The sequence below is a fragment of the Equus caballus genome, chromosome 17, assembly GCF_041296265.1.
Source record: "Equus caballus isolate H_3958 breed thoroughbred chromosome 17, TB-T2T, whole genome shotgun sequence".
Lineage (NCBI taxonomy): Eukaryota > Metazoa > Chordata > Mammalia > Perissodactyla > Equidae > Equus > Equus caballus.
In genome coordinates this window covers 19,503,130-19,515,328 of record NC_091700.1, presented here as the reverse complement: position 1 = coordinate 19,515,328, position 12,199 = coordinate 19,503,130, and the positions used below count along the sequence as shown (strand labels likewise).

Below are 12,199 nucleotides of genomic sequence, written 5' to 3'. Positions count from 1 at the left end.
TTTGCTTGGTATAGAATTCTAGATGTTGCTTGCCTGTCTTCTGCCTTACATTTTTTTCTGATGAGAAGTTTGTGATCGTTATTATCTTTTTTACTTTATATGTAATGTGTCTTTTTTTCTCTGACTGCTTTTAAGATTTTCTGTTGAGCACTAGTTTCACACAATTTGATTATGATGTGGCTTGGCATTGTTTTCTTCATATTTCTTGAACTTAGGATTGGTGGAGCTTTTTGGATCTGTGATTTTATAACTTTCATCAAATGTGGAAAATATTTTAACAGTTATTTCTTCAAATACTTCTGTCATCGCTCTCCCCTCCTTACTGCAGGGACTCCAGTTCATGCTTCTCAGTCCACTCACAGCTCCACCACAACTCACTGATGCACGGTCCAGCTTTTCTTCCGTCTCTTTTCTGTGTTTGGTTTGGATGGATCCTATTGCTCTGTCTTCAAGTGCACCACTCTCCTGTGTATATTATCTCTTGTCTCCTGCATTACAAGGTTTTTCCACTTTGGTTGGAATACAGACTATTTTTTTTTTAAGGTTATTTTCTGTAAACAGATTTCAACCTTGACAGGTTTGTTGGTTTGTTTTCTTTTCCTTAAAGATGCTGTTCCATTGTCTTCTGGCTTGTGTTGTTTGTGACAAGAAATCAGCCTCACTCTCATCTTTACTCCACTGTTTATAAATTACTCAGTCTTTTTTTCCTGGCTACATTAAAGATACTGTCTTTATCACTGGTTTTAAGCAGTTTGACGATGGAGTTCCTTGGTCTGGTTTTCTTTATGTTATCCTCTCTGAAGTTCATTAGGTGTCTTGGATTTGTGAATTTATGGTTTTCATCATATTTGAATATTTTCATCATATGTCTTCAATTGTTTTTTCTGCCTGCTCCCACTCTTCCTGTGCACTCCTGCCACTGGCTTTTCAGGTGCTCTTAAATAAACACTTGCTAAATTGCTTGATTGTGACGTACAGGTCATTGCTATCATGTCCCTCCCTCCCCACCCCCTTCTTTTTTCTCTTTGCTTCATTTTGGATAATTTCTATTGCTATGTCTATAAGTTGGCTGATCTTTTCTTCTGTAATGTCTTCTCTACTGTTAAGCTCATTCAGTGAAATTTCATTTCAGATATTAGATTTTTCAGTTCTAGAAGTTCAATTTGGTTCTTTTTTTATATCTTACTTTCTCTTCATTCTATCCACTTCTTTCCTGTTGAGTCACAAACATCTTTATAATCACTATTTTGAAGTCCTTGTTTCAGGTCTTCATAGTCATTTCTAATTCTTTTCTGTTGACTGTTTTTTCTTAGTTGTGGATTGCATTTTTCTGCTACTTTTCATGCTAGTAATTTTTGATTGGATGGTGGACATTTTGAATTCTGCGTGTTTAAATTTTATTGTCTCCCTTTAAAGAATGTTGAGTTTTGTTTTGGCTCAGTTAAGTTACTTGTGTTTCAGCCTGGTCCTTTTTAAGGCTGTTTTAAGCTTTGTTAAGTTGGCGTTTTCTCTAAGGCATGTTTAGCCTTCAACAAAGGTGGGAGCCTGCTGGGGTCTCTGCTGAACTTGGGTGTCCAGTAAGATCTCTCTGCTCTGGCTGGTCAAATTTGAACGCCTTCCGTGCCCTGGGCACCAGCTCTGTGAACTGTTCACGGCACACTTCCCAGTTGTTCTTTTCCCACATTCACGTGTGTAGCTTAGTATTCATTGGAAGACTCCAGTAAAACCCTGTGCAGAATTCTGTAGCCTTTTCTTCGCATCTCCTTCTTCCTCAGCTCTGTCGGATAGATTCAGGCCACCTCACCTCAGAACCCCCCGTCTGTCGCCTCGCTTCAGTGAGGCCCCCTGCTCTGCTGCTTTCCCCTCCTGATGCTCAGGTCCTGGCGGAAAGCTGGGACTCACTGGGTTGGTTTCTCTTCTTTCAGAGACCACAGTTCTGCGCTGCTTGTTTTGCAAACACTTGTGTATGCTGTTCGCTTTGCTGGCTGTTTACAACAGGAGGCAAAACTTACCAGTTAATCCATCTTGTCTAGAGGTCAAAGTCTCTCTTGAAGACAATTTTGATGTTTCTAAAATGTGAAAGTAAGGTGTATCTTTACTTTTCTTAGACTGGAAACTTCTTGAGGGCAGAGATTTTTTTCTCTTTTGTTCCCTACTATATCCCTAGCCCTTAAAATAGTACCCAGAACATCGTAGACATTCAGTAAATATTTGTTTAATGAATGTTGTTGAATGAATAAACATGTGGAACTTAGGTCTTGAATTTCAGTTTGAGCCTTTGTGAGGTCTTAAATGATTGTGATGAGTAGGTGAGTTACCCTAATATTTGAATATCTATGTTTGAAGTATTATAATCTTAGTAGCCATGGAAGATATTGTTATTTTTTTTTTTTTTCCTTTCTGTAGTAATTGCCAGTTTTATTCCTCTGGCTGAGACATCCAGAGGCAATTTGAGGTTTATATTTTTTAATAGTTCTTTCATCAAGAGTTTAGGTGCCCCCATTGCCCTTATAAGCTGGTTACAAATTATTTGATTGACTCTTACTTATTAAAAAAATTTTAATTTTTTGTGTGTGTGACACGTGTTCATTAAAAAATACATATAAGCAAAAAGAAAAACACACCACACGGAAATAAGCACAGTTAAGTTTTTGATATATGTATGTATGTATGCATGTATGTATGTATGTACACACGTGCACACACACACACACAATTTGGGATTTTATCCTACATATGTGAGCTGATACTAAATATGCTGCTTTGTAACCTGTTATGTTTTACTTTACAATATGGAATGAACATATTTTCATGCATATATGTGAAACTTCCCAATTGAAAAACAGACCTAGAGAATGGTTTAAAATACAAAATCCAGTGAGGTGCTGGTAACAAAGAAACTACCTAAAACAAAATTCCACCAGACGATTAAAAGTAAAATGAAGGTCAAAGATACATCAGAAAATGCTAACAGAAAGAAAGCAGGGGCCAGATTTTAATATCAGACAAAAAAAGAATTCAAGGCCTAAAGCACACAGGATAAGGACGGCTGCGTGAATGTCTTTGCTTCCAAAGCATCATCACAAATTTGTTTCTTACTCTTCTTAACTCTTCTATAAGCCTTTCCAACTCATCTACTCCTCTAATCATTTCTTCAGGGTCCAAATGCCTAACGGGAGTGTCCTCTTTAAGTCCCTGGCCAGGTTGAATCAGCCCTCCTCTAAGGTTTCCTTCTGCCTCCTGGCTTACACCTTCTTCGGAAGGTTGAGGATTTCCTTCTGCCTCCTGTGGTACATCTTCCGAAGGGCGGTCTTCCTCAGCCTTTGGCATGTTCTGTGGTTTTCCTTCATTTTCTTCACAAGACTTTTGCATGTTGATTCTTTTTCTATTATTTCCTTTTTGAATAAATTAATCCTGCAGGGATCCAGGGCATTTTCCTCCCTCTTCCCTCAGTCGATTTCTGTCACGCCCAAAAGACCAAGAGTCCTGAAAGGATACGGGGCACTTTTCTCCTTCTCCAGCAATAAGGAGCTCAAGATATGGTTTTTAAGTGTATGTAAATTATAAAAGAAAAAGGCTTATTTTTTTAATGGAGGCTGATTAACATTCTAAATTAGAAATGTTAAGAATTATTCTCTGAAATGACAAGTTATGATAATTTATACCATGCCTCCAAAAAATAAGTGTTAAATCTGATCACTTTGGTTTACGTAATATGATTTCAATCATTACTGATATTTTCTGTTATGCAGTTTGGGTGATGGTTGCAGTTTCCCAACTCGCCTGGTGGGGATGGATCCAGAGCAAGCTTCTGTTTCAAACCAAAACGAATATGCCAGAAGGTGTGTGTGCTTCTTGTCATTGTTTTTCAGTATTCATTACAAAGCAAACTGTATGTATGTGTTACTTACAATATCTTCTAGATAAATAGAATAGTAATTTCATAAGCCTGCATAGATAAGGAAACAGAAATTTTGTTAAAATTTTTTTTAACTGAGGGTTAATGTGTGTATATACTTGATATGCTTTGGATAAACATATTTTTTATCATCCCAAATCCACCAAACTAGACCACTTTTGAGAGTCAGAAAGAGAATGCTTGCTTAATGGTTAACCGGGGTAATCACGTGTAACTGGAAATGTCTGGGTGAACCAGGAAGCATGGGCCCTAAATATGCTGCATCTTCCTAGAAACCAGGACGTTTCTTCAAGATTTGATAATATTAGTTTATGTCAGTTGTGTTTTTCAAAGAAATTAGTTATTGTACTATTCAACATTTTATTTTGATAAACATTTTAACTGCAGTGTGAAAATAATATTAATGAGGATTTAAAAATACAAGTATAAAATTTTTTCTCATTCATTCATCTTAGAAGATATTTTTTCAGTATTTGCATGGCAAGCAAACTGATTCATAAATTTAGAGAAATAGTTAATTTTTAATGAAATTTTAAAGAGAGAGATACTTGTGTCAAAGTGAAACAGTTGAAACGTATTTACTGCATAAGTAAATGTGGGGGAGGAGAAGTTATGAATTCCAAGCTAGCATGTTAATGTTGGAAGAACATCGGTCTGAGAACCTTGAACCTGAGGCCTTAAGACCTAGAGCTCTCAGTTCGTGTGGGTCTGAACAAGTCACTGAAGCTCTCTGAGCCTCCGCTTCCAGCTCTCTGAAACGAGGGCGGTCCTGCCTCCCAGGGCTGCTGCGAGGTCGAGGTGCTGTGCCTGAAGCACCTGGTGCCGTGTCTGCCCCGGAGCAGGACACAACAGATGGTAGTTCCCTTTTCCTCCTCCTCTCGTTCCTCGTTCCCTCCCTCCCTGGATCCCTTAGCTAGAAAAATAAGTCTACGCTAAATCACTAAATCATTTTTTCCCCTTAGATCTAAACTGCAGAGGTAAAAAGCAGAAAACTTGGGAAATGACAGGTAACTTTTTTGTCCTGCCACAGACATAGATCCTCACGTGTCCTTGTGTCCCTATGGCTCTCGATTAACACGTGTTAAAGACGCTTCAGACCGGCCGCAGCAGCTTTTCTCTTTTGTCTCTTTTCATCGGCAATAGTGAAGAACAGGGTCTTGGGTCTAGAGAGCCATTTAATGGGGGGTTGGGGGCATAGTTTTCTTTTGAAGATAGTTTTTTCAGAGTGCTGAGATCTCATGAGTTGCCCTCACATATTTAAGAGAAGGAATACTAATTTGCTGCTTATTAATTAAGTATCCTTGATTGAGCATTACTCTGTTTACTAAATTATTTGCTCCTCTTTTCAGTATTGGCTCAAATCAACCCTTTCCTGTCAAACCACTTAGTGAATCAAAAAACCGGTTATTGGACAGTGAGTCTCAGTGGCTAGAGAATGGATCTGAAGAAAGCACCGTCAGATCAGGTAACACTTGTCGTCTGGAAACATTGCTTCATCTGGCTAAAATGAAAATCACCAGATTTAATAAATATGGAAAAATCAAAATAATGTGATATTTTAAAATACTAAACTATGTGGAGCTTTTTAATAAAATCTCATATATGGGTGTTAGTGTTTATTGGTAGCTTTTCTGGAGAAGGGGTTTGAGTGAGGAAGTGAAATGGCTGCTGCTGTGTTTTGTTCTGTTCACAGTTGGGGGTTTTTTTGTTACGCAGACACATACTTCTTTACCTCAGCTGTAGAAATTCTTTTGGCATAATATTCTGAATAACACTTAAACAAGGTTATTCCTAGTTTTTGCTTATTTGAAAATAATTTTTTGAAGTGCATTGCACTCTTTGCTGCCTTATTATAAAAAGGGTGCACTGTATATATTTTAACCTTTTCTTGGTGACTCTTAACCATTTCATGAATTAGGGATGCATTATAGAACAGTTGATAAGACAGAAGGGGCCTGGGTTTCTCATATCGTCTGGCCGCTCACTAGCATTATAGCCTACAATACACCTGTGGTAGTTCTTAATATTAGTGACAACACTGTCCTTATCTTCTTGTAGTGTAGAAAAATGGTTTGGACATTCAGATCAAATAGTACTAAGTCTAGGAAGTACCCTAAGAACTTGAAAACCTGCTGTCAGAATTTCTGATTTTTTGGCTATCTCTTTGGCTTTTAGCAGCATTTAAGTTATTCTCTTAAGATTAGTATCATTAGACCCCTTGTATAAGATCAAGGGAAAATTCATTTTGTGGACTTCTTAATTATCGCTACTGAACAGCTTTAAAGCCAGTGGACATTTCACAAAGATAAGCCTAAAACCAGACTTTGAGCTCTTAGCAGGGCTGAACTTACTTCTGGGTTCTACAGGAAGACAAATAGTTGGCACGATAAGCCTATTTAGTGGTTACGTAAGAGTTGCTTTTACCGTAATCATCAATTTTACCAGGTAGCCAGAAACTTGATACTTCTTTTTTTGTCATATCATATATAATTATGTGCTTGCAGGGACAAATAACCATGTTACAGTGGCAATAGAAAATTGAGTACCACTTGTTCATAACTAACCAATTGAATAAGAGCAAGGTAAGACAGTATAAAGGAGAACAAATGCGGTTAACTTGCATATTTCATCATCTCAAAGCAATTTATGATTCAATTTTTTACTCTTTCAATTATATCAGCAAAATTAGGTAGTTGAGATTGGAAGATAACATCTGCCTATGTCCCATTTTTCTTACCACTCCTAGCACAACCTTAGTAAATATTTATTGGTAGATTAATGAAAAAACTAATAAAAATTGTTTAGGATTGGTGTATGGACAACTAACCTTTTCAGTAAACAGTACCTTATTAATTAGTTTTGGGAAAAAAGGGGAAACTTTTGCCCACTATTGAAGAAATTTGATCCAAAGAGGAGTTACTAAAATTGAAGGCTGAAAAAAGACTTGAGGTTCATTGGTCTTATTTACTTTGTAAAAGATACAGGAAAAGAGCAAGTGCATTGATCAACCATTCTTTAATCTGGGTGCCCAGAGACAATAGCCAGAGGAATTAATTGAAATAGCAATAGAAGACATTGCAGACAGATAAGTATAGATAGTACTATAAGCAGTCAGGGTCCTGTCTAAGATGTCAGCTGAACGGCAAAGGATGTAGTGAACTCTCTCTCCTGATGCTTAAAAACAAAGAAGACAGCCATCTATATTTAAGTCAGGAGCTAAGCTCAGTGGCTCAGTAGCATCTTGCATAGCTGTTAGATATTTCAAAACCTACTTATAGTGTTATTGGTTACCTATTGCTATGTAAACCATTACCACAAACTTAGCAGCTTAGGGCAATACACATTTATTAGCTCAACTTCTCTGTGTCAGGAGTTCATTTTTCTCAAAGGGTTCTCATCGGGAGTTTCAATTAGGGGAGCATGTGTTTCCTTGCTTGGTGTTTGTTGTTAGCATTCAGTTCCCCACAAAGGACCTGGAGCCTGTGTCCAAAGTTATAGGCAGAGCCTAAGGCCTAGACAGCATCAGAACACAGGCACTCAGGCGGGGCTCATTGCAGAGCAGACTGGCCTCTGGAGACCAGCAGCAGGAGCCCTGTGTGGCCATCCTATGTCATGGTCACTGCCACCGAGAACTGTGGCTGTGGTGTTGCAGCTGGTCCTCAGACAGGGGTCCTCAGAAGTGGTTCTACATTTCTTTTTAATGTAGGCGGAAAAATGGCTAATGCTTATGATTGTTGAGAATCCTTAACTGACACGTTCCTGTAACTGTTGCTATGGGTACTTCCCTACATCCTGTAGCATCTTAGAAAGGTATGGATAAGACGCCTCCTCAGATTACGTCCAAGTGAACAGTAATGGAGAACTGTAAGGGTCTGCCTCTTTAAAATGCTCTCGATTGCTTCTGGGGAAGAAGTCAGTGATATCCCTTATATGCTGCTTATAGAAATCTTCACTATTATTACAGTATTAGTAGTATCAAAGTATTTCTTTCCTATCGTGTTATATTAGCAGCTTTATACTTTAGCCCTCAGAGCGATTTAGTAAATCTTATTTTTAGAATTAAAAATCAGGTTTTAACTAATAACTCATTGTTTCTGGTTTTATAGGTTTATAAAAACATATTATGGACTGATATTTTCAGTTTTATTTGCAAGAAAATGATCAATGGAATGAAATAATTGAAGTCTAATGGAAGATGTATTTCTTAACAAAGGAAGCCTTTGTGCAGATCCTGGACCCACAGAAGCACTGCTCTGGAGCGGGAAGCATGCCTTAATCTGAAGTTAGCCCGTTTGTGCAGCATTGACCTACAGCCACAAAAGGGACTTAATTTTACTTTGGAAGTAACACTATGAGATGCTATAATATGAGCTATCAAATGACATGGTAACATGGCATATGTATTTTTCTGATACCTGAGTTACATTATTAGAGCTGTTTCTTAGTATCCATATAAATGTTCACTCCAGAAACACAAGCTAAAAACTTGTCTTAAGTGAAATACATCCAGGGCAGCATGGTGGCTGAAAGTGAATAATAATATCCAAATTGCTGTTGCTTGTACTGTGTAAGGAAAAGAAAATAACTGGCTTTTTTTTAAATTGGGTGTTTCCTAATTTGTAATTACTGTTTTATACTTTTCAACATCTTTAATAAAGATTTTTTTATTGTTGGCTATAAAATAACACTCAGAAGGATTCAGATATCTAAATATAATCATTTAAAATAGGGAGCACATTTGTATAATCCGTTGAAGGCTTAGTTCTGAGCATCAATCCAACCATGTAGGGTAGAGTCTTGCCCAAGGCTGAAAGACAGCTTGGCAGTTTAAGAACTTTTTTGTTTCTGCTTTCAAATTACTTTTTTGTTGAACTTTCCTGGGTATTTATATGGGCAGGAAAGCACAAAGGTACACATGCTATAGAAGCATTGGACCCAGTAGGAACAGCTAGAAGTGGCTGGAAGAAAAGTGTAAAGAGGAGGATAGGCAGGCTTGTAAGCTGTTAAATATTTCAGTCCCAAGGTACTTAGAATGCAGCATGCTATTGAGCTGCCTTTCAAATTTCAATTTAGGTAATGACTAAAAATTACTTTGAAACTTTTTGTAGTAATCCTGTAACAGCTTAAACGGTGACTTAAAATGCAATTTGAACTAGGGTTAAACTGTTTAGCGTAATACTGCTCTCAGAAAAGCAATTCTAACCTGAGTAGTCATTTAAAGCTTCCAGTCTCTGAGCAGTGGATTCCACTCTTAAATGCAAAATGTTAAATCTGACTTCCTAACAACAACCCCTTTTTGCCTAGACACATAACCCCTTTTTCCTTGTGAAATCTAATCTCAATGACAGGAATTGTTGCATTAATTCTAAAGAAAAATACAGTATTCTTTAAGGAGAAACGATGTAGAAATGTTACTCCTTGTTTATACTGTTTAGTCAAATACACACACAGAAACCAAAACGATTGATTGCTTCCAGTAGTGGGTAGAGATAAATCTTAACCAGAATCTATAGGTACCAACAGTGATGGTTTACCTGTCTGTAAAGTGGGATTGGGCGAGGGGCGTTGGAAGCAGTTGGACTGGATAATCTCAAACATTCTTCGATTTCTAATTTTGCAAAATAACCTTACTTTTCATTCATCCAACAAATATTTTTAGAGTACCTTCTGTACACCAAACAGTATACTAGAGATAGCTCTATAATTTCCTAATGGAGTATAAATTTTACAGTCAACTATTCCAGGTTTACAGTTTATTTACCATTACAATTTATAGGATTTATCTAATTCCATTGGCTATACTAACGTCAGATTTTAAAAAGAAGTAACATTTTTTCCCTTTGAACCAAAGGAATGAGTTATCTTTGAAAATACAACTTAGAATACTGTAATATGAATTCTTATACCTTTATTTCAACTCTGTAATCTTAATAGTCTTGGTTCTAGAAAACTTTTAAGTATGAGAGTTAAGGGATATCAATTACCAACCAAAAACATCATTTCAGTTTGGCGGTTTGCATATTACAGGGAAATAGTACGTGTTTAAACTCACTTGACTACTTTCAGACGTGTTCACTGCTCCTTTCTGTGAGTCTGTCTCCATTTAGATCACAGGATTAGAATGCACCTGATTAGCAACTGAGGAAAGAGACTTTTCCCCTTAACCTATTCAGGCCCTTTTGTGGGGTTGTAATCTTTCTCAGTTCTTTTCATTTCTATTGTTTAGCATCATATTTAATAGCATAGTAAACACTTCTCCAGAAATTTTCAGTTAGAGCCTTTCACTTTAGTTCCCTTCGGTTTAATTTATGGCCAACATTTTGCCACGTTCTAAATAATACTTGGCTGAGTTTATTCCTGCGTATTAATGACCATTCCCCAAGGGCCTGCAGGTGGAATGGGGATCACGGAAAGGCTGCCTCTTTGGTGTTTAACTGGTATTGATTCATGCTAGCAACTCTGGGGAGAAACGGTCAAAATGAAGCCTTGTCAAAATTTATTAGTACCATCTTTGGTCCTTCAAACACTTGAACAGATATGATGATATTTAAGGAAAATAAAGTTGAATTTCAGGTATGACCATTGCCATTAAAAACAGATTGGGCAGGAGACTTGGTTTTACCTGGATCCAAACTACTTGAATATTCAAGGCATCTGACCAGTACCGCCAGGCCAACCACAGAGCAGCGCCAGTGTAGTCTTACCACCAGGAACGTGTTTACAAGGTTTAGTTTCATCTTTACATGTGGATGATTTTTAAAGTCTTTTTACATATTTAGTGGTTGTGATCCAATGTGTCCTAAGTTAATATAAGATTAGTTTAAATCAAATACGCAATGTTTACTTGAATTTTATTTCTATTAGAAACAGATTTTGACTATGTTTACAGGATTGTGTGAATTAAAGTTTATCAGACGTGAGTTTCCATTCAGTAATCTTTAAAGCAAATGTCTATTAAGGGCTTCATGTTAGGATCTGCGTATTTGGGGCACTGAGTAGACAGTGACTTACAAATATGCTTCACTTACACTTTGTTCTAGGACTAGCACTGCTATCAATGGGGAGTATTTTTAACTAATCTGTTATTAAGAAATTAATCATATTTTTGCATTTCAGCCAAAATAAATACCATATCTAATAATCTGCAAGATATAGGTAATATATAAACCTGAAATCCATGTTTCATATGATCTGAACTGTATTTTCCAATTAAAAATGCAATATAGATTCAGAAAGGTCCATATTTTTCTAACGACTTCACTTTGTATTATTTTGTTGGGTTGCATAAAGAAGCAAGGAATTGTATTTGTATTAAAAGCTTAAGAAAGCTATCAGGCAAGTTTACTATATTTGTACATGATTGCAGATGAGTCTATGCCCATTTAAAAGAAAATATGGACACTATTTTAAAGTGATCTTTAATATGCTTTTATATAAACAAATTTGAAATAGAGTTTACTTTGGTTGTCTTTACTTATCAAGTGCCACCAGTCTTGTGTTTGTTTCTCATAAGTCTGACTCTGGACCATGACTTAATGTTAGCTCTTTGCTTTGTCTTTTGGATGGCCTAACCTACATTAACATGAAGGCTGGACACTTTTAAACTTTTTTTTCAAAAATCATAATAATTTACTTTATTAATAAACAAATAAAGTCCTGTATTTTAACAGTTTGTTGTTGTTGTTATAAAGTGGTATTTACCAAAGGAGAGAGGAACTTTTTTGGTCATCTTGAAAATCTGGTAAAAGAGTGTTGAGAGAAAGAGATTTGGCTAATAATCTGGGGTAACGACATCTAAGACAGGTATTATTGGGGTGCAACACCATTGTAGTTTACCTCGGCTAGAGGTATAGACTGCTTTATTCAGAAAGGTTTTAACTTAGCTTTTACTGAACATAATTTAATTTTCAATTCAGAAGTCACTTTAGGATTGTAAGTGCCTTCAAAACAGTGTAAAAGTTGTAAAATTGTGGTTGTCAAAATGCTGAATAATAGATTTTCCCTCTGTAGAATTCTTTTATGTTATTTGTGTTCCTATTCTCTTAAAAGGGACGAAGTTTTGATATTTGAGGCTACTGATTATGATCTGTGATTCCCAGTTTTCAGGTGAGGAAAATTTCAAAGTATTTGCAGGAACCAGTAGATGCCAGTAGAGATGAAGCAGCCTTCCTTTGGCTCGTTCAGAGTACTGTTTGGGGCAGGGAGGAGGATTAACTACTAAGTGGCCAAAAGGCCACTTTGACACCCAAAGAGTAGGACTAATGACATCACATGGCCAGA

At 36.7% G+C, this 12,199-nt stretch overlaps 2 protein-coding genes across 35 annotated transcripts in view; one reads left to right on the top strand and one right to left on the bottom strand.

The window, feature by feature from the left end:
- The window catches only part of ZDHHC20 (zinc finger DHHC-type palmitoyltransferase 20), a 66,870-nt gene extending 55,279 nt beyond the window's left edge, over positions 1 to 11,591 (top strand). For 22 of the 34 annotated variants that reach the window (XM_070240091.1, XM_070240073.1, XM_023621373.2 and 19 more), the window contains 3 exons: positions 3,753 to 3,842; positions 5,269 to 5,384; positions 8,026 to 11,591. In XM_070240091.1, the coding sequence (XP_070096192.1) occupies positions 3,753 to 3,842; positions 5,269 to 5,384; positions 8,026 to 8,033 (214 nt within the window). In that variant the 3' untranslated portion in view covers positions 8,034 to 11,591. Of the gene's footprint in view, positions 1 to 3,752; positions 3,843 to 4,881; positions 4,927 to 5,268; positions 5,387 to 8,025 lie in introns of those variants that run through there. The other 12 variants (XR_011427900.1, XR_011427901.1, XR_011427902.1 and 9 more) reach the window with 3 other exon arrangements.
- Positions 2,892 to 3,520, bottom strand: LOC100050287 (transcription elongation factor A protein-like 8). The gene has a single exon (XM_003363190.5). It carries the CDS (start codon positions 3,370 to 3,372, stop codon positions 3,019 to 3,021), a length of 354 nt encoding a protein of 117 aa, XP_003363238.2. The 5' UTR covers positions 3,373 to 3,520; the 3' UTR covers positions 2,892 to 3,018.
- Positions 11,592 to 12,199: the final 608 nt, after the last annotated feature.

Coding starts and splice junctions, on each gene's coding strand:
- LOC100050287 (XM_003363190.5), bottom strand. CDS start 3,372: ATGCAAAAGTCTTGTGAAGAAAATGAAGGAAAACCACAGAACATGCCA.